Consider the following 23,401-nt stretch of genomic DNA (forward strand, 5'->3'; position numbering starts at 1 on the left):
AAGCACGCAACGCTACATATGATGTAAAAGTTATAGACCAAGGGACAAAGATACCCGCGCTGCCAGTGGGAGATGGGGGCTCCTGGAACAGGGTGGTGGCCTGGGCCTGGTTGTACGCGCTTGGGTGGCTCCCTTTACCCAGCTAAATCTTTCCTGAGCCAGAATCTCATGTCTGAAAGTTCACCCTTTCTCTCCTTGCAAGTATTCCTGGCACGTGTAAGAGCTTAAACTAATTCACACTGAAGTATTAACCACATAGACTAATTGAAGGACACCTTAAAAGAATGGGGGAGGGCTGGGATAGAGGGGTGCAGAGAAGGGAGATGCAAGATAAACTGGAGACAAGTCACTCCCTTCTCCAGAGCACAAAGTCAGCCTTTTCCCTCCTTCTGGAGATTCACGACAATAGACCTAAGCATTCGTGTTCCATGAATCCATAGTTCATGTATCATTTTGTTCAGAATTATCTGGAACAGAGCCCTGCTGATCTGGTGGTGGACACGCGTTCTTTATTCTGCTATAGGAAAAAAAATGTCAGGAAACCCTGGATGGCTCCCGGCAAGTTCCTGCCGTTGGGAAACAGAGCTGGAAGTGAAAGCATATCCCACTGGGTTTGCCCGACAGTGAAACCACGAGGGACTGAGAGACTTCAGGGAAGAAGAGGGGAGGAGCCACCACGTGAGTCACCTGGGATCTTGTTGCAAGGTTAAGTCTGGGGTGGGCCCTTACATGACTGCCCCACGCCTGTGACTGTCCTGTGGTTCCAGGACCCGCCAAGCTATCAGGAGACCGCACAGTAGAAAGACCAGTGGTGACTACCCTGCCATGAATTCATCTGACAAGCATCCATCTTTCCTGGCATTAGTTTTCTCGTCTATAAAATGAGGTAATTTGGGACTTCCCTGGTGGTCCAGTGGTAAAGAATCCGCCTTCCAATGCAGGGGACGCGGGCTTGATTCCCTGGTCAGGGAACTAGGATCCCACATGCCACGGGGCAACTAAGCCTGTGTGCCACAACTACTGAGCTCGTGCGCCTCAACTAGAGAGCCCACATGCCACAACTAGAGAGAGAAAAACTGCCACACCACAACTAGAGAGAAGCCTGTGCCGCAACAAAAGTCCCGCATGCCTTAACAAAGATCCCACGTGCTGCAACTAAGACCCAACACGGCCAAAAATAAATAATAAATAAATCTTTAAAAAAAATAAAATAAAATGAGGTAATTAGAACAGATGCTAGGGCTTCCCTGGTGGCGCAGTGGTTGAGAGTCCGCCTGCCAGTGCAGGGGACATGGGTTCGTGCCCCGGTCCGGGAAGATCCCACATGACGCGGAGCAGCTGGGTCCATACCGCAAAAAAAAAAAAAAAAAAGAACAGATGCTTCCTGATATCTCTTCCAGATCTTAAAACCTGTGATTCTACACCTATTTCAATACATAAGAGGATTTCATTTAATTTTACATAAACCAAATACACAAAAAAATTTGAATTTAGTTTTGTTAAAAATGAACCAAACCTCAAATTTCCTTTAAAGAGAGAATCATCACATTTTAAATGCCTATTTTCCAAAAATTGATTTAGAAATATGAGGTCAAAGTTATGACAATGATTTTTCAAACATAAAAATTGCTACTGTTCTTTTAAAAATAATTTCTCTCAAAGAATATTAACTTTGGCTGTAGAGTCAGACACCTCCTAGACACACTAGCTACTTAACTTCCAAAGAATGAACTGAGTTTTAACTCATCTGTAAAATGGAGACACAGTTGTGAGGGTCAAAAGCAGTGGTGGGCAATTGCAGTTCAGGGGCTTTTGTACCTCATTCCTGGTGCTTATAATGCCTAAGAAAGCAGTGGGAGGTGAAGCTGTGAGTTTAGGTGGAAACTACTTCACAGGCTTCTGGATCTTCACAGTGGTAGCAAATCTTTATCCTCAGAGGGTGGATCTGGTTCCTGGCAACAGCCAGAAGTCAATCAGGACACAGTCGGGTGAATGTGTTGGAAGACCAGGAGTCTGAAGGCAAGGGGTTAAGTGCAGTCCATGAAAACGGCAGAGTAGGGACCTTGGAAAATCCAGAAAAGCAACCAAAAAACCAAAAACCATGGTCAGAATTAACTTTTTCAAACTCGGGATATTAAGCAAAGGCTTGCAACAATCCCGAAGTGTTTATTCAAGGAAAATAGCTAAATGTTGGTCAGAGCAATGAGTTTTGCGGCACTTTAACGGACCTGGGTCTCAGCTTGCTCTCCCCAGTTCCTCTGCAGCCTTGAAACCAGCAGCCAAAGGGCCACTTGAGGGAGCAGAACAGTCAGAACTCCTTCAAAGCCCATTCCCAGAGAACTGTTACTTTCTTTGACCTAACTCAGAGCTCAAAATGAAAAGCTGGGGAGTCAGATGTGCAGAGGGGCTCTGGAAAGCTCTGACACATTTCTGGGAATCTCGAAGGCCGCTCGTGTGCACGGGGCTGTGTGCATGCCCGGCTCTAAGAATACGTTTGTGTTTGAGCCCAATTATAATAATCCCTTAGTCTGTTGCAAAAAACAGACCCCAAGTATATCGATTTTTTTTCTGTTAGTTTCTCATAATTGTCTAGTTCATACCAATTTTCAGACTTTTGAGAAAATATTAATGACACCCGTATAAAGCTTCCGGAAAAACGCGACCCTTTTTCTTTTCACACGCACATTTCATTGGCTTATGTAACATATAATTAATTAAATGATATAATGAAGATAAGTAAATTTGCAGATGTAGGTTAGCAAATAAACACAGCTGGTTTTAGTAAGCTTACAACGTACTTGGTGGAACTAGCAGAACTCGGGCATAATTAAGAGCAGTCAGTGGTGGCAAGCGGGGGGGCGGGAGCAGAAAGCAACGCGCCAGGATACTGAGTAGGTTGTCTGGATGGTGCTTAAGAAAGCTTCAGTCACAGATAGAATGTTAATAGGAATTAGAGTAAAGCTTTTGCAAGTATGCTCCAAATTCAGAAGTCTTAAAGGTGCAGATTGATACATTTGTTTTATAAAAGTATTAAAAATATCGTCATACCCACCAGTCCCAAATAAGAATAGTCAAAAGACAAAGAACACCATATGAAACAGGTTTTGCAACACGTGTGACTGTCAAATGACTAATTTAATTTCCAACATCTCATATAAATAAAACATTAAACAACCTGATGTAAAAGTGAGCAAAGGATATTGATATGGAATTTAGAGAACAAGAAATACAAGAGATCAATAAAGATATGAAAATCTATCCAACCTCTTTATAAATAAAATGTATGTCAAAATAAGATATTTCTTTCATGAGATGAGCAAATAAATGAAGTTTGATATCAGTCCTAATCAGAATGTAGGGAAACAGACATTCTTATATGTTTGGTGGAAGCATAAAGTGATATCATCTTCTCTGAGAGCAACTATTCACATTTAAAAATGCAGGTGCCTAATGCTTAGCAATCCTCTTGCTAGAAACTGACCCTATGTGTAGACTTGCAATGATTAGTGAAAATATTTGCATGAGGATGCTCACTGCAGCGTTGTTTCTAGAGTACATAAACTGGAAACAAATGTCCATCAAGAAATTACATTACGGCATATCCATCCGTATGATGGAGGTCAACGCTGTGTCAAAAGAATGAGGTAGATCTGAGTGTGTTGGTATGCAGATACTTCCAAGATGAAAAAGCAAGCTGCAGAATATATTGTACAATCCCTTTGGCCTTAGCAAAACGTATATGTACGCGCTAATGCTTGTGCAACATTTTCCCCTAGAAGACACGAAATTTAAGGTTGCCATTTGTTTGAGGGGTACTATTCTTAGGGGCGGGGCATGGGAAAGAGGCTTTCACAACTCCTGAGTCTTCCTTATACTGTTTAAAGTTTTAGTATCATGTACATAAGAGGCATGGCATTTACTTTTGCCTTATTTCTAGATATAAGATTAAATATTATTTTCTCCAAGAAATTTTCTTACAGATGACAGATGGCATACCTAACTGCACTTGGGGAAGGTATGAGGCACGTGGGCTTCAGGCACATGAAGAGAGGTCCTTCACTTTGACTGACAAGGTCTTAGGGTAGGAATACCGGAGTAGAGAGGCTGGGGCTGGGAGAAGAGGAATCCAGCCGTGGCCACAGTGAAGGAGGAGCTTCTCATCAGACATTCTTTAATCTTCTAAATCCCTTTTAGTTCCTGACTGACCCACCCACCCCCAAACACAGCCACTGTGTAATTCTAGAAATAAATTTTGCCTTTAGCATTCTCCTAGTCTCTTATAATCACCCACTAATGAAAAAAACTAACCACTGTTTGAAAAGCCCAACAACAAAAACTCCCATAAAATAACCTTCAAAACTCCTATACTTAAATTACTAAAGCACATCTTTATTTTGCAGTTGAACAATTTAAAGTCACAGCTAGAGTTTTTTCACGTTTGAACCTGAACAACTAGTTCTCAATCAAAATGAATTATGGCCAACAAAATATGTATAATAATAGCATTTCATATAACATAAACTGCTCTTAGGGTTAAAACAGTTTTAATGCAAATCAACATTTTTATCCTGTTTGCTGTTAGTATTCAGGTTTTTTTTACATGAAACTCATTGCAGGAATTCTGATTTTTCACTGAAATTAAGACAAATCCACAAGGCCTTTCAAGCACACAGTAAGCTGCAGTGACAAATGCATAGTGATGATTTCAAATTATCCACTGTTGACCAAATTCAAGCTTAAACATTTTAAGTGAGCCCTAAGCTTCTTTGTCTCCTAACTATGGGTGGGAAACCATATGGAAAGAGCTATTTTTGTGAAACAGGGAAAGAGAATTTTAAAAATTAAGAGGCTAATTCTATTTAGTTCAGTACAATCAAACGTGAAATGGCAGCAAATATGTAAAATCATAATTTAATTAGGAAATAAACTAGACTTTTAACTAAATGACTTTTTGCCCTTCATATTTACATATAGCACCTGTTACAAGAAAAAAAATTCCCAAATTAAAACAGCCTCTACATAGAAATATCTTTAAAACTACTACTTAAAAATATCATTGATGAGTATATAGTAAACTATCTGTCCTAAAATTAAGCCTACACTGTAGAAAATAAAGACTAGCTTTTCTTATTTGAAAAGATTACCATATGGATTGTAACTGCAACTTCCTGATGCTACAGAACACCGGGCTGGACAGCTTTTATTTGCCTAAGCAGAAATATTCTAATGACAGAAAATGAAAACAGCTTAATGTAAACTTTTAGTCTCTTAAATCCTGCCCCTCAACATGTATACGAAGTGTCAGGACTTTGCCCCCTTCAACTTACTGGTGGTGAAGCACTGACTTAACGCCTAATACAACTAACTCAAAACCAAACAGATGGGTTTCCAGGTGTTCAAGTAATGTACAAAAATGCAAAGCAGAATGATTATAGTGAATCAAACTTGGCTGAAGCTAGCTGAGAGAACTCAGAGTCCAGCAAGACTATCAACTGGGTAGCCTTTATTGTACTAAATAAATTACAAAAAAAGTGGCAAAGTTAAAATCACACAAGTTACCTTTTAAATATCAAACGATCAAGAGATCATGGTAAAGCATTTAAACTTCGGTCCAATCCAATGAGTTCTACATGCTAATCCATTGTATTTTTCCGTATTTACAAAACTCCTGGGATAAATTTTACCTTTAAATGTATAAATTAAGTCAGTAGTAAGCATGAAATAAAGTGCTGTTTGAAATTCAAGAAATCAATGTCAGCATTGAAATCTGACCTACTCTACAGAACACAGGAAAGCATGAATAATCTTGTCAACTCACTGAAGGGTGGGAAAAGATGAGTGCCAGAGACTCCCAGAATTGGGTTGAAATTTTCCTGCTCAGGAAGGCAAAAAACTGGAACACTACAATTCAGGAGTAGAAACGAAAAGGCTTCTTTCAATAAAAGGTAAAACGGGTTCAAGTGTGACTACAGTGGATTTAGTGAAACCACAAATCAGCACCTCTTTCAGTCTAAGACTGTAAGTAGGGCTGAGTCTCCTTGATGGCTTCATGGTGTTAACTTCATGTAGTAATGTGACATTTTAGTTAAGATTATCAGAAGTAGTATTTGCTAAATTTTGGAAACTCTCAGGGTTGAGGGGGCCTGATTTTAATCCTTCAACAACTGTAACAAAAGTGAATGAAGGAAAAGATTACCTTACTTCACAAAGACTCTACCGTAAAGGGAGATTAATAATTTTTTTTTAAGTTGGGGGGATGGAAGTAGGAGTCAACATAACAAAGGCCCCACTGAGCCAAGCTTAGTGAGTGATGAACAATAAATACTACCTTTCAAAGAAATTGTTGAACAAATTATGCCTGTTGGTTTACAATGTAGGGCTTTTTCTGTCTTCTGTTCAGCTAAATTAATAAACCCTTAATCATGTAAGACACCACTGCTACACGTCAGAGTTGGGCTCAGTGGTCTTACTTGTCCAAGATACTGAGAACAGAAAGCAAACTATTTATTTGTCAGGGCCTCTGCACATATTTACTGTGGTGACACTTAGGCACGGTTTTCTGGCTTCACCGAAGTCACACGCTCAGAGTGCTGTCCTCATTTGTGGCTGGCACAGTGACAAAGCCTGAGAACTTTCCTTCACAGTAAACGCATGGAGCAGAACGCTTACCCTCAAACACATGTACCCCTACACACTCCAGAAGTCTAGAATTCAATTATTTTACACTTAAAAACAGTATGCACACATTTTTTTTTGAAAATTTCTAGAGTTAACACAAAGCAAAGTGAAAAAGAAGGTATTTGAAATATTGAAATATGCTTCAATAATGATTGCTCTTATATAAAGAAAATTACATTTTTCTTCTAAAATTGCATTTTGTAGAATGAAGTGGAAAACACTCTTCCTTTCCTTTTCAATCCCTTGCTAACTTTTTTTTAAACAAAGAGTATCCTTAGAATCAAGTCTTAATTCTAATAACATCTGAAAGATACATTCATTTCTTTACAGCATGAAAGACATACAAATATCATTTTTTCCTTTTTAAACAATGAAGCAAAAGAAGTTAACAGTTTCAATCTTTTTTCCATAGAAAAATATTTTCTATATCATTTAAGCAACAATAGGTAGGAAAATTCTACAGTGTTTAACTGAAACTTCTACGAGCATTTACAAGGCTTTCAAACATTTTCATTCCTGTATTGAAAATTTTAAAAGGTTTCAGGAAGTTAAACATTACAACCTCCTCCTAAAATTGTAGTCTTTAACTTGCAATATTGCTAATACCTTTCACTTCGTAAATTAAAAAAAAAATTGGTTTACTTATTTATGTGCTGAACCCTACCTAGTCAATGTTGATGGATGGTACCCCAGTGGATTCTACCTCTGGCTGCCCATTTAGCTTGTATTACTACAATAAAGATAACAATGACTAGGAAGCTTTAGAAATCAACAGTAAACTGCAGTAGAAAAACATACAAGTAAGTAGCAGCAAATTTAGATATGGAAACAGAAATAACTATTTGGTGTCTACCCACAATTTCACCCAGATTATAAAAATAAAATGTCTAATTTCTCACTGAAATAGGGCTTGTTTTTGGTAACATTGAAAGGCTTATTGTAGGAATTGCTGCTGAGAATAAATGAAGTCTGTGTGTAATAAAACATTGTGTTGAAAATAGTTGCAGATTTTGAAAAGTAAGTTAAACCCAAAAAGTACAATTTAGGAATTACTTTCATGGGCTCTCTATAAAATGGCTGAAATTATCTATTCGCAGTTAGCCCTCAAATAAGTTTTGTTATTATACAAATTCCTTTGGAGCTATTCAGTTTTCTAAAAACTTTATAAAACAGTTGCTACAAGCTGTGTTGTGATCACAGAGACCCCAATAAATCTTTGCCAACAGATCAGTAATTCTGATATTTGATAAAATTAATCCAGTGGGTTTTAAAAACAGGTATTTTACTTAGAGGAAACACCAGAAAAAAAAAATGGTTGCAGAAATTGTGGTTGGCTAGCTGAAGTAAACGTGGGAAGTAAGCGTGTTAATATAGTTACTTTGTTGATATGGCAGCTTACATACAAGAAAGCTGTGGCATAATTTCTCTCTCTCCTCTTATTATTAAAAGATGTTGGCTTCAACAAATATTTATCTTAATGTAGGTGACTTAAATGCAAATTCACCTAAACTACAAAATAATTACTACAAAATAAAAGAGGTGTAAACATATCCCACACTATTGTGGCATAAATAATTTTTATGAATTCAAAACTACTTTGGCAATCTTACCATCAGAATACCTTTAAATATTCAAAACACGGGTATTAAATAGAACATTGTTAAAAATTCTTGTTTCCTTCTCCCTTCCCGATAAGATTATAAAACAAGTAATGCTTTAATTCTACTGCACGTTCACATTATGAACATAAATTATTTAATTATAAGTGGACATACATTCTAAATCTTAGTTCTATGTTTTAAGTGCTTTTAAAAATTAGTCCTCTAATTTGCATTTCAGAATGTTTTCACACTGCATGTATATCAGCCTAAACAAGCAGAGTTGGGGTCCTAATTAGGATTGCTTTTTAAAGCCTACTTGTTCTCTAAATTAAATGACATCTTCTAAGGTCATCAAGTTATTAAGTAAAAACACTGCCTGAGTATAATTCTTGAACTGAAATAGGCTAAACTTCACAAGAATTTATGATATTCACATACGTTGCCTATAAGAATAGAAGGTGAGACTGGATAAAATCTTTCAAGTTTCTTTCAGCGCTCAGGTTGTAGTACTTGTGGTGCAGATGGGAGGCCTTTGTTCCAATACCTGATCAGACCTGGTCAGACCTGCCAACAGATTATAAACAACTCTACAGGTACCACAGTCCTTTACCCCTGTTTGTATTAGCCTTTGTGAAACAACATATGCACCATCGCACAAAAGCATCTCTCTGTGTATATATTAGCACTTGAAACCTTCAAGTAACTGTCTTAATGGCTTAACATGGTTTACACACTTGAAGTCAGTTTGTAATCTGTCAATTTTCTCTTTACTCTTAACCAACATGGTCACCGCTCCCCACTTGTACTGGGCAGGCCGCACGAGGGAAAGGGTTGCTGATGCTATTTACTCTGCCTCAGTTTTGGACGTATGCACTGGTTTAACAAATACTACCAGGTATTCCTCTTGTGAATGCGGCCTATTCCAAAATATTCCTCAACCTATGTACACAGTGCTGACACAAACCAGATGTTCAGTGTAAGACCTAAAATGAACCTGGTAAAACCATCCTAAATCAGAGAGGAAAGGTTTTTACAAACATTTCTTAGCATTTGCAAAAGCCCCTTGATTCACCAATACCTATTTCCAGTTGTGAGAATAACAGTCAGCACTGATTTCTTGAGTGTGTGTGTGTGTTGCAGGGGGGTGGGGGTGGGGGTGGGGGGGAACTGGCCGCTGGAGGGGGAGGGTAGTTTAGGTACAAGAAATCTGGCATTTTGTTACACACTATTACACTGATATGAGTGGAATCTAGAACTACTTGGTGTATGAAAGCTGGGATTATTCCTAGAACCCTATTTAGGTTGACAAACAGATTAAAAACATTCTCAGGCAAGGACTTCCCTGGCCGTCCAGTGGTTAGGACTCGGCGCTTCCAATGAAAGGCAGAAGTGCTCACTGCCAACAAATTATTAGAGTTACTCTCAGAAGTGTAAACAGAGCCCTAAATCAAAGAACATGCCAACCATGACATTTATCTGTTTATGTCTATATAACTTTATCTTTTTATCTATGGTTGTCATATTCTGTCCATATAGTTAGGATAGGTTTTCTTTTTAATTCAGGTGAAAAACTACTGCCAAAACAGTTATTAATTCTTAGATCCCTGACATTTTATTCTTTCACTTTCCAACTTACCATGATGTTGTACAGCAGCCTGAATCACATCTATCTGCTGGCAAAGAGCGGAATGTTCAAAAAAGACTGTACAGAGTTATTCACTATCTTATACTGTCTTGACTGTGAAATTCAGAAATAGATACAAGAATTTCTCTTTGACATAAAGGTCATGCTTACTTTTCTCTTTAAAAAAAAGGTAAAATATTTTAATACAGTAATGTATTTGGTATCTTGGCTATTAATGTTTAGGACTTAACTTCCTAAAATTTACTATTATGGATTTTGAATATTTGAAATAACATCATTTAGATTATACTGAAGATTTAAAAATGTACATTCTCCCGCTCATACTAAATGACATTCCAAAATATCTACCATTCAACTGTAAATTTTATCAAGACTATACAGAAATATTCAGAAACCACTAGTAAGTGAATCTATTTTAACCATAATCCATAGAAACTAATTGTGTAATATAACATTTCAATAGCTGAGAAAATTTCCACTTATATTAAAATTGGGCAATTTCAAAGTTCTATCTCTCTGAGGACTTAAAAATTAAAAAACCTGAAGAGGAGAATATACACATCCTTAAAGGGAATCAGGTCCTCCATCAGGCTGGACAATCAAAACTCTCCATATTAACATGCTTATAACTTAATAAGTATATATAAACTGGAGCAACTTAATTGTACACAAAAATGACAAGAAAGCCCTCATTTCAGCTATTGAGGGATTACAATTAGAAACACTCAGTGACGTTTCATCCCTCGTTTGTGGTCTGCCAACCAACAGACCAGTGTGAACAAAGCTTGGTAAGAAATGAAATGAATGCTGATCATTTACTTAGTGATAGAAACAAGTCACAATTAGCTGCTCTAACTTTAGTTTAGAGTTTCCGTATGTTTAATGCGTATAGTAGATGCTATTTCTAAAGTTAGGGATAAAATAAATAAGAAATTTGAAGAATAAAGCATCTTTTAAACTTCAGCTGCTAAACTGTAACCCCTGTCCCTCAGGAAAGGAATGTGCAGGTTTTGAGTAATTCCATAGCAGCAGAGCGTTCACTCAGTAGAACACAAATTATCTTGGCTTCTTGTGGCAAAATATAGGAATTGAGTAAGAAACAGAATTTCATTACTCTTCTTTGACTGCATAACTCTCAATACGAGAAGCTATTTTAAAAAATGTGAACTGATTCAAAATGCATAAAACTGTAAATGTACAATATACATACATACCTCCTAGTGGGGCCAAAGGAGGAGTGCCTTTTCATTAGACATACAAAGACGTCTCAAGGCACTTAAGGGGTTAAGACACAATGCATGCATTCCTTTACATCAAGTATGTGAAATCACATGATTTGGAATAAGCCAACCTTATGATAAATATAAGTTACATTATTAAATTCAAGAAAATTTGTAGGGCTTCCCTGGTGGCGCAGTGGTTGAGAGTCCGCCTGCCGATGCAGGGGACACGGGTTCGTGCCCCGGTCCGGGAGGATCCCACATGCCTCGGAGCGGCTGGGCCCGTGAGCCATGGCCGCTGAGCCTGCGCGTCCGGAGCCTGTGCTCCGCAATGGGAGAGGCCACAACAGTGAGAGGCCCGCGTACCGCAAAAAAAAAAAAAGAAAATTTGTAGATTCTTATTTATACTTTCTATAAGATGCTGGTAAATGGACAATGTGCAGCATTTCCTGGGAAAAGCAAATTCCACCTTTCTTCTTCCAAACAGCAGGTCTCTATGGGGGGAAGTGTAGGGAAAGATGTGCTGCATCCATAGGCAGTGTATTGGCTAATATTGAGAATGATATTGCTAACATTTAAAAAGTAACATCTGGTAACCAGTATAGTAAGAACATGAATCACTGGGAAACACCAGAGCTGACTCCTGATGTTGACTTCTTTTTGCTTTCAAGATACAGGTGTACAACAGAGACGATGAGAATTCTGAGCCTTGTTTGTGGCAATTCTACCAGAAGGGGACTGCATGGCACCACCACAAGATTTCGTAAATTACCCTGAACGTACTCAGTTATTCACTATTTGTTCGGAGCAAAGCATGAAAGAGTCTTCAAACACATGAATTACAGATTTTGAGAGAGTGACTCTTTTTTGAAACATAAAGTGCAACAGTGCTGAAGTTTTCAGTTTTTGTTAGTTCTTCATTTTTTTTTTTGTCTGTTTAGATGCCATTTCCTGCAAGCAGTATTATGGCACAGTGAATATAATGGAAAGCAGTCTTCCAACACATATCCCAGACCTTTGCTTTCTTATTTATTTGATGATGTCGTTAAAGGTTTAACAAATCCTTCTTCATAAACTTTCAAAATAGCTTCACATACAAATCTGTATTGACTCTGAAAAATAAAATATAAAAAAACAGAATTGATCAGAAAAACTAGGAAACAAACAAAGATAGACAAACATCTCACTTGGCTTGCTTATACAAGTAATACAAAGTAAAACTGCACAGAGATACCATCTTTCACCAAGAGACTGGCAAAAAAAGTTTGACAGCATATTTTGTCGGCAAAACTCACTCATACATTGCTAGTAGGAATGTTAAATACTACAGTCCCTATGGATGGACAATTGGCATCATCTAACAAAATTACATTAATTTACCCATTGACCCAGCAATCCCACTTCTAGGAATCTATCTAGAAGATCAACTAGAAAAAGAAATAAAAATATTTATTCAGAAATGAGGCTATTCACTGCGGATTACTTATAATGACAAAAAAGTAGAAACAATTCAAATCGTCATCAGTAAGGGACTGGGTGAGTAATCTGGTACATCCTCAAAGTGCGGTACTATGAAATGGGGGGGAAAGGAAAAGAAGTCTACAGACTGCTACAGACTGATTCCCGGATATTTTGTTCAGTAAAAAAAGCAAGGCAGAGAAGAGTGCATACAATATATTATCTTTATAAGAGAAAGGGGGGGAATACAAATATGGACTATCTCAAAATGTATGTTAAGAAAAAAGCAAGGGAAGGATAAATCATAAAAAAAAAAAGGTTTCCTATAAGGAAAGGAGTGAACAGGGTGAAGGAGAGAGATAGAGAATATACTTCCTTCTTTTATAGATTTTACTTTGGAACCATGTAAAGATACCCCATAATTAAAACATTAATTTTAAAAGCCTCTATAAATTGAAAATATAAAACATATCAATGTATGTATCTAGTTGATGGCATAACCACATACAGAGGAGCTGTTTCAAAGGACTTTGAAACAGTAATTTAACTGTATATCTCTGTAGAATATATATCCCAAAGCAAAAAGAACTGTGGAAAGAATTGCAAATTCTTTTTGGTTGGTAACGATACTGTTGGTAGTGTTAGTTTTGCTATTCTGAGACGGCTGCTGGGTCACATGAAATAAAACAAATGAGGACTTGTGATATGCTGTCTTTCATTTCTGGTGTTGTAGAGAACCAGCATTCTTGTTAAAGAAGAAAAGGGACAAAGATATAAGCAGAAAATGGTAAGTGAAAACACTGTGGTCTGAGTCTGTATTGGAAGCCCTGAAACACAGCAGGGCCCTATGGTCTATGCCCCCCATGTCCTCAGCCTGCCTTTTGTCTGTGGAAAAAATTTAGCCCAAGAGTAAGTTTAATCAGAGAAATGAGAAAATGCAGAAACAATGGAAAACAGTCAAAGGCAACTGGATAATCATATAGTCATTAAGCAGAGTCAGGGACCTTTAGTTCCTCCTCAAGGGCTGTAGAGAATATTCTGAGCCGTATCCTGTGAACTGTCTTATAGATACTGAAACCCCCGCCAGGTGGAAGAAGTGAACTACACGATGACCAGGCTGTAGCCATGACCTAAGCTGCCACAATTCCGAGAACTGGCCCCAAGGAAATGGGGACGAACCAACCCTGGAGAGGCCAATGAACCAACTCATTATATTGAAAACTTATAAATAAAGGGAAAGCATCAAGTGTTAATCTTGTCTTTCCTATACAGACTGTACCACTGGTTAACCAAACAGCAGATGAGAAGTTTCTCTTTAAAGAAGTATTCCAACTAATAAATAAAAAAGGAACGATAGAATATTGTCATTTTGCAAGCCCAATGAATTAATGATGCAGGCATTGATCACCCAAGGCTGCTAACATCACAAAAAGGAAGACACAGACATCATGTACCCCCGAAGGAAGCTGCTGCAACCTACAGATACATTTACCAGTTCTGGAAAAGACAGAGAACACCATCTTGGGAACACAGTCAGCAAAATCCAGACCATGGGAGAACAAGTAGCACAAACAACCTGTTTTGTTCATCGAATAAATTGAAAGAAGAAAGAAGAGAGACATAGGAGGAAGACACAGATTAAAAGAGGTTTAGGAGACACACAGACCAATCAAAACACTGTACTGGAGATTCTGGCCAGGGCCAGAAAAGATGAAAAGAAAACAAAGGCATCTATACTGGAAAGGAAGAAGTAAACTGTCTCTATTTGCAAATGGCATGATCTGTATGTAGAGAATCCTAAAGAATCTACTTTCGTGCATACAGAAAATTATTAGAGTTAATAAATGACTTTAGCAAGGTTGCAGGACACATGATCAATATGCAAAATCAGTTTTATTTCTATATCCAAGCAATGAATAGTCCTAAAATGTAATCAAGAAAACAAGTACACTTACAATAGGACCAAAAAGACTAAAAAAAACTTAAGAATACATTTAACAAAAGAATGATAAGACTGTGCAATACAAAACACTGTTGAAGGAAATTAATGAAGACATAAATAAATGGAAAGACATTTTGTGTTCATGCTTTTGAAGACGGAATATCATTAAGATGGCAACACTCCCCAAAATGATCTATAGATTTAATGCAATCCCTGTCTTGCTTTTTTTGCAGAGAGGACAAACTGATTCTAAAATTCATATGGAAATGCAAGGGGCCCAGAGTAGCCAAAACAGTCTTGAAAAAGAAGAACAGGGTTGCAAGATATAGGCTTCCTGACTTCAAATTTTATTACAAATTTATAGTAATCAAGACAGTGTGGTATTAACATAAGAACAGACATATAAATCAATGGAATACAACTTGAAGTCCAGAAGTAAACCTTTACATTTGTGGTCAAGGGACCCAGAGACAATTCATGGGGAAAGAACAGTCTTTTCAACAAATGGGGCTGAGACAACTGGAGATACACATGCAGAAGAATGAAGGTAGACCCCTACCTCACACCACATGCAGATATGAACTCAAAATGGATGTGACATTTAAATGTGACAGCTAAACTATAAAACTCTTGGAAGAAAAAACAGGAATAAATCTTTGTGACCTTAAGTTACGCAATGATTTCTTAGCTATGACACCAAAAGTGTATGTGATTAAAAACAAAACAAAACTGGATGTAATCAAAATTAAAAACTTTTGTGCTTCAAATGACTTAATCAAGAAAGTGAAAGAATAGCGTAAACGAAAACATTTGCAAACCATAGAACTATAAGCGACTTGTTTTTAGAAAATATAAAGAACTCTTACAATTCAACAATAAAACAAAAAAACAAATTGAAAAACTGGCAAAAGATTTGGACAGTTCTCGAAACAAGGTATACAAATAAATGGCCACATGCAAAGATGCTTGATATCATTAGTTATTACGGAAATGCAAATCAAAACCACAAGATACCACTTTATATACCACAAGATACCACCTTATATTTATTAGGAAGGCTAAAATAAAAGATAATGACAAGTGATGACAATGATGTGGAGAAAATAGAACCCTCACACACTGCCAGGGGACTGCAAAATGGTGCACCTGCTTAGGAACACAGTCTGATGGTTCCTCAAAAGGTTCAACAGAGTCACCATATGACCCAGCAATTCCACTCCTGGGTATATACCCAAGAGAAATGAAAACATTTATAAACAAAAACGTATACACAAATACTTATGGCATTATTCATTATAATAGTCAAGAAGTGGAAACAATGTAAATTTCCATCAACAGATGAATGTGAATAAGGAATGAAATACTGATATGATATATGCTACAGAATGTATATACCTTTTAATATTATGCTAATTAAAAGAAGCCAATTATTTATGAAAGATCAAATTATATGATTCCATTCACATGAAAGGTCAGAACAGGCAAACCTACAGAGACAGAAAGTAGATTAATGGCTGCCTACGGCTAGGTTGGGGGAAGCTTGGGGAAGGTAACAGGGAAAAATGGGCACAGGGTGTCTTCTTTGGGGTGATAAAAATGTGCTAAAATTAGATAGCAATTACGTTTGCCAAACTCCGTGATATAAAAAAAACCAGTGAAATGTACACTTGTTAAAAAGGGTGAATTTTATGGCGTGAATTATATAAAGCTGTTCTAAAGTTTAAAAAGACATGATTTATATGAGACAACTGGAAATCTGAATACTGGCTATTGCTAATATTAGGGAATTACTGTTAATTATACTTTGGTGTGATAACGGTGTTGTGGTTTCGTTTAGAAGGAAAAAACACTCCTTCTCTTTTAGAGAGACACACTAGAATATGTATGGACAAAACAATACGACGTGTAGGGTTTGCTTCAAATATGGGGAGAACAGGAGTATGAAGGAAGCGCCACGGCCAGTGCTGGAGCTGAGTATGCAACACAGTGTTCATTACATTATATCGTCTGTTTTTGTGTATGTTTGAAATTTTCCGTAATTAAAAGCTAAAAAAATGACAGGTACTTACCACATAGGTCAGTTCACTTAAGTAACCTTAATGCCACCAACAGTGCTAACATTTCACAATGGCTTAATATAAAAAATAATCTTAGCGTTAACTCTAAAATTCCATGATTCCTCTTCTGATTCTTGGAGCATAATTCAGAGTCAGTATAGAATATAGTAAGTTAGTAGCTTAATGTCGATGATTTTTGTTGTTGCAATTTAAGCTCTTATGTAAAAAAGAAAGGCAATTTCCCCACAGCTGTTTCACTGAAAACAGGTCTATCAAGATTCTCCAGTCTAGGGACACTATCGTTCCCAGCACTCCATCTGACTAAGTAACCCAGAGCACATTCCTCCTCTGCACCTGTTTAGGCAGTCCAGAACTAGCATGATAGGGTGGTGTTGGCCAACGTTTTCTGTAAAAGACCAGATAGCAAATTTTCGTTTTTGCAATCACATGGTGCCTGCTGCAACTTCTCAACTCTGCTACTGTAATGTGAAAGCAGCCATAGACAACATGTAAACAAATGCCTGTGGCTGTTTCCAATAAAACTTTATTTATAAACACAAGTGGCGAGTTTGGCTCACTGGCAGTATTTGCTGGTCCTTGTGCTAGGGTTATTAGCTCCTGGCAGAGAATTAAAAAGAGAAAAGTATGGTTTGAAATATATACTGATAACAAAACTCATCACGTTGAGAATGCACACTCATACATGAGGTACGCAGTACTTACAGGCGTTTGGATCATCATGGCTCGTTGGTCTCTCATTGTTCTCACAATATCTAGTGGATAAACTGGCTGATTGCATTCAATGAGACACATGGCTGTTTCCATGGTAATAAGAACCCCGGTTCTTCCAATGCCAGCACTAAAAAAGACAAATATGGGGCAAGGTCTGATACAATTCTGTTACACTTCTTGTGCCTTTTGTACTGAATCATATTACAGTAGAAGAACAATCTGATTTTAATGTTTTATATTAACAAAAGTAGCAAGCCAACTGGAAACTATTTTGGAAACCAAAAAAAAAAAAGTCACTTAATACAGATTATATGGTTTGTAACCACCCCTCCCGCACTATTAGTTGCAAATATACAATTTTGAAAGTTACACTTCAGTTTTTAAAATCTGAACAAGGTATAGAAGCTTATTGGACAAACAGCTCTAAAATGCAAAATAAGAGAATTACAATAATAAATCATTAACAAATGTACAAAAGACAACTATTTTACACACTCAAAAATCAATTTTTAAAACCAAATTTAATTTTCATTAAACTTCACCACTGACATAGTTAAGAACACCTTTGTGAAGTACTCTGTGAATGTGGGTAAAGTAGCTCCTGGGAACTAAGGATATGAAACAGCCAAACGTGTCCACCACTCCTGCCATTTTGCCTCTCCAATATTTGGTCTACAGTGTGTTGTGATGATTTGAAAGTCTGCTCTTAAAAAGTGCTGGAAAGTTTAAGGATAAAGAGATACCTTAATACATCCTCTGAATAAACCACTTGGATAAGGAGAAAATAACTTCTGGCTCCTAATCTCTACAAGGCTGCAGCACTGTATCTGGTCCCTTGAGGGCAGAAGGGCTCAGTGCGAAAGGAAGGAGGGTGTGAGCCGCCACTCACCGGGGCTCTTGGAAGTGGTCCCTCCTGAGAGGGTTGGGCAGCGCCGCTCCAAGGAGGTGACATGCTCACCAAACGTCCTAGGAGGGGCCGGGAGCGGGAAGTCCAAACCTCAGGATGCAGCCTAGCTCCTGCAATGCTGTATTTCATCAAATCTGTGAAACCATTAACTTTAAGACATAACTATGAAGAAGACAAACTGCCAAGAATCAGCGCAGTGAGTATTTTTCTTACTTCTTATGATAAAATTTCTGTCAATCATCTGTTAAAACATACCCTTTGCCTTCTACCTTCAGAGCCTAGCTTCGAGATCTATCAGAGTGACAACCATAACTGAAGGACAAAATATAATACGTATTCCCTTTTAAAAATGACACATCTAGTCAGTTACTCAAATCATAATAGACAGAAAACAAAATACCTGCAATGAACAACAATAGGCTCTTCCTTGCCGGCCCTCTTACTTCGTACATGGCAAACAAAATCCAGAAAGTCGCTTGAATCGTCAGGGACTCCATGGTCGGGCCAGGCTATATACTGGATCTGAGTGAGTTGACGACTCTCATTTTTCTACGTATAATGAAAAATTATGCACCTGACTTAGAAATAATCCTTAAAATATAAACAAATATTCATGTCACTTTAATTTTAGGAGAAAAGCAATGGACTTCCCTGGTGGCGCAGTGGTTAAGAATCCGCCTGCCAGTGCAGGGGACACAGGCTCGAGCCCTGGTCCGGGAAGATCCCACATGCCGCGGAGCAACTAAGCCTGTGCGCCACAACTACTGAGCCTGCGCTCTAGAGCCCGCAAGCCGCAACTACTGAAGCCCGTGCGCCTAGAGCCCATGCTCCACAACAAGAGAAGCCACTGCAATGAGAAGCCCGTACACCGCAACGAAGAGTAGCCCCTCCTTGCTGCAACTAGAGAAAGCCCGCGCACAGCAACGAAGACCCAACGCAGCCAAAAATAAATAAATAAATTTTTAAAAAAACAAAAGAAAAGCAAAAGAAACCACTCTCATTCCGCCCTGCCAAAAAAGTAATGTATAAACTCAATAAAACCCAAAAGTTCAAGGAAAAGGAAAGAAACCATTTTACAGAAACAGCTGTACCCATTTAAGTATCAGTCACTTGGATTATTACTCTTCTTACAACTCAATTTCTGTATTTGGAGAGTATTTTTAGGATGATAATCAAGTAAACAGGCAAAAACAGATTAAGATCCCAGAGAAATGTTTAAAAGAAAACTAAAGAATTGTTAGGTGAGCAAAAAAGGTAAGGTAAAAAAAAAAAAATTTTTTTTTAATGAACAAAGTTGGGCTAATACTTATTGATAAATGCAAGTGAAATTATGGAAATCAGGAAAAATAAAATCTCAAAATAAATGTAGGTTAAAAACTGGAGAGCATAAAAACACAAAATCAATCAGGACGTAATTCTTTTTGGGGAGCCAAAAGTTGGTATAATGAAGAAAGTAAGGTACTGAATTTATACATCTTGGCTCAAATGTCAACTTTGCCAGTTAAGCTGCTAATTCAGAGCCTTACTTTCTCCAACTGAAAAATGAAAATGACATCGACACCTCAGAGGGATATATGTTAAAAGGATTCAGTGAGAGGACCTGCAAAGCACCCAATCACAGCTGTTTGGAATCATATGCTCAATACTTGGTAGCTATAGTCATTCAACACTATGAAATCTGGTTACTATCGTTTACATTAGATGGAGCTTCCAGAAAAGAATGTGAAAGTAAGGTAATTAAGAGAGAAGAATTCCCAGAGACCTCAGTTTAATTTGATAAGTAATTTTTCAGATAAACTGAAGGTATCTAGCACAGATTACCTTTGACTATTATTGTTAACAAAAGAACTTAACGGTACCAATAATCTACAAGAATGGGTAAGGTAAAATCATATTTTATTAAGTTTTGGGGTAGCATTTATCTGTCTATTCATCTATCTACCCATGTATGGATGTACTGATGGTAGCAAGTTAATTTTCCCAATTATAATTGGCTCCAACATTAGAAACTAATTTTTTGTCTTAGCATAGTTCTGAGGTACTCAGCGTTGCAAAGAAAAGCCACTAAAATATATACAACTGCTATGGATAATCTGCCGGTGGAGAACGATGGGATACACATACCACCTGATGCAACCCTCTACAAGCTCATCCGTCAGGTCTATTTAGGAAAGTGAAGAACCAGCTTATTGGCTTGCCTTGTCATACAACCACGAGCTCTACAGTGTCCACGCCCAAACCCAAAATTCATTCTCCTATCTCTAGCCCGTAAGAGTCTGAAAACTTTATTTTCTTGTAACTTTAGCTTTATCCAGCTTTACCCTTCAGCACAACGTGGCGCTCCTTCCCTTTCTGGTCAGTAAGGCCTTGTCTCACTGGACTCCTGTAATCACCCTGGGGAGGGGTGCGGTGGCGGCGGCCTGCGCGTGGGACCGGGGAGACGTGGTCTCGTCTCCAACGGCTTGGCCGTGGATGCTGTACTGTCTGCTCTTCTCTAGCATCACTTCTTTCTGCCTTCAGCCCCCAAAGCCCCTACCACCCCTCTGCCCAAGGTGGCTGGTCCCGGCTCTGGCAGCCCAACAGGACAGGCACGTGCTGCCCTCCACACATCTCCCAGCTGGCTTACGGAGCCGTCGTTTCCTCATCGGTTTCCACTCTGGCTTTGATCTGGAAGCCACGTGGAGTGACCCAGGCAGCAGTAAGAAAAACCAACAATTTGAAAGCTATAATCTGTGTGAGGTCAGAAGGTCCTGCCTACGATCTTTTCCTCCTTAACACTGAGAAGACTGTGAAACTGCTCTCTTCCACTCTTAAGAAAGGGGAATAATTTGATAGCTTTCAATTGCTCTTTCCATTTCTACAGGTGGACTCCAATACCTTACCGACAATACGTGGAGGAAAAAATCGACAGCCAACACCCTGGTATAATTTTTATGAATAGGAAGAGTACAATATTAATAGTAATAAGTATTATTTACTAGACAATTCTTTCACTGATCATTCGTATTTACCTACAGAAATTGGAAACATTATAGTAGGAGAACACATTTCATAAGATTCCGAAGTATCCCAATGAAGCAAATAGTTCAGCAAGTTTTTAATATTCCTTCGTAACTAGGACTCAGACTAAAAACATTTTCATCTGTCAAAGCCTCTACCTTAAACAAAACAGCTCTGACCAACAGACGCCCTGCCTCCGTACCTCCTGGTTAAACAGCGTCATCTTCCTGAAGACATATGCAGTGTTTCCTTCTTCTGAGTGGCACGTGACTTGGTAGCACCCATAGGATGAACTTCCTGTGGGCTCCGGCCAATACTGGTGACACTTAACCTGGTATCAATAGATTTTAGAAATATACATAATTCAGGTTCGCCAATTTTTTAAATGTTTTAATTTTCAAGAACTTTCAAACTTACAGAAAAGTGACAAGAATAATTTAATGAACTCTCATATACCCTTCACCTAGATCTACCAACTAGTATCGTTTTTCTTCTTTGTCACTTTTTCTCTTTGTAATAATAGTCTGTTTGGATATATTTTGAGACTGCAAATATCCTGTTTACAACAAGCTTCCACCCATTGTTTTACCATTACACTAATTTAGATTTAAGTTAACAATGAGAAAGAATCTTCAACTAAAATGCCAAATGCAATCCATTTATTTTCATAATTAAGATTTAAAAAAAAGGTTTCATGACATACAATTCACATACCATTCAATTTACCCATTTAACAAACACTATTCAATTGTTTTTAGTATACTCACAGAGCTGTGTAACCATTACCACAATCACTGTTAGAACATTTTCCTCACCCCCAAAGGAAGACCCACAGCCCTTAGTAATCCCTGCACGTCCCCCGGCCCCCTCTCCTCCCTCTACGCCAGGCCTGGGTGACCACTAATCTACTTTCTGTCCCCTATGGCCTACTTTGGACATCACATATAACAGAATCATAAGGTACGCGGTCTTTGGTGACTGCTTTGTTCACTTCGTACAATGTTTTCTAGGTTCATCCATGTTGCAGCATGTATCGTTTTTTCATACCTTTTTATTGCCAAATAATATTCAACCGTATGAACATACCACATTTTATCTGGTACATCTGGGTTTTCTCCCCCGTTGGGGCTATTAAAAATAATGCAGCTGTGAACATCTGTGCACCAGTTTTTGTGTGGACGTGGATTTAATTCTCTCGGGTATTCCTAGGAGTGACACTGCTGAGTTACAGTCCCTCTGCGTTTAGCCTCTTAAGAGCTGACAGGCTGTCTTCCAAGGCAGCTGCACCATTTCACAAACGCACCAGCGGTACAGGAGGTTCCACTGTCGCCACATCATCACCAGCACGGGTTATTTTCTGTCATCTTTACTTTGGCCACCCTACTAGATATGACGTGGTATCGCATGGTGGCTTTGATTCTCATTTCCCTGATGACTAACGATGCTGAGCAGCTTTTCGTGACCTTATTGGCCATTTGAATATCTTCTTTGCAGAATCATCTATTCAGATTCTTTAGCCATTTTTAAATGGGGTATTTGTTATTTTATGGTTAAGCTGTATGAATTCTTTATATATTCTAGATACAAATCCCTTATCAAGTATATATTAGTCCATTTAAATAATAATGGCTAACACTTATATCACATTTATTATAACATACTTATTATGTGTCAGTCACAGTTAAGCGCTTATCCATGATGATTTTAATCACGACCCCGTAAGAAAGGACGTTTAAAGGTGACAGAAGAGACCACACGACGTGGCTCTCTTGCCTGTGCACGCGACGCAGCCTAGAAAAGCTCTGGGCGGCGTGACTTACTCTGCCGTGCTCGGCCTGTGTGGTGAGCATCACGACCGTGGAGCAGCCTTGTTCCCATGCCATCTGCCAGAAGTCTGTACAGGTGTGTGGCAACGGCCCTTGGCAAGCGATGTACTGATTTATTATTCTAGAGGAAGGAATTTCCATCTAAAAGGACACAAAAACAAAATCGTTCGCATTATTACTTTTTACTAGGATCAAACACATGAAAATCATCTACTGAATGATAACTGAATACAACTAATCTCAATAAATTGCAAAGTGAGTAAAACAAATCTTTATCAACAATTTATTTTATTTGTAGCAGAAATTTCTTGGCAACGTGCAGCAGTTATACATAT

The 23,401-nt window shown here is 38.1% G+C and overlaps 1 protein-coding gene and 1 long non-coding RNA gene across 3 annotated transcripts in view; one reads left to right on the top strand and one right to left on the bottom strand.

Moving 5' to 3' along the window:
• Positions 1–530: 530 nt before the first annotated feature.
• Positions 531–11,895, top strand: LOC308621947. Its single transcript, XR_014016546.1, has 3 exons — positions 531–678; positions 768–886; positions 11,816–11,895. It is a non-coding gene; the product is annotated as an uncharacterized lncRNA (long non-coding RNA).
• PTPN4 (protein tyrosine phosphatase non-receptor type 4) overlaps positions 10,275–23,401 on the bottom strand; it is a 183,426-nt gene continuing 170,299 nt past the window's right edge. For both annotated transcript variants that reach the window (XM_081242821.1, XM_081242820.1), the window contains 5 exons: positions 23,061–23,207; positions 21,443–21,571; positions 18,641–18,789; positions 17,325–17,460; positions 10,275–12,256 (listed from right to left, as the gene is read on the bottom strand). In XM_081242821.1, coding sequence (XP_081098947.1) covers positions 12,170–12,256; positions 17,325–17,460; positions 18,641–18,789; positions 21,443–21,571; positions 23,061–23,207 — 648 coding nt within the window. In that variant the 3' untranslated portion in view covers positions 10,275–12,169. The remainder of the gene's footprint in view (positions 12,257–17,324; positions 17,461–18,640; positions 18,790–21,442; positions 21,572–23,060; positions 23,208–23,401) is intronic.

Source organism: Mesoplodon bidens, assembly GCF_964165515.1.
Source record: "Mesoplodon bidens genome assembly, chromosome: 8".
Classification (NCBI taxonomy): Eukaryota; Metazoa; Chordata; class Mammalia; order Artiodactyla; family Ziphiidae; genus Mesoplodon; species Mesoplodon bidens.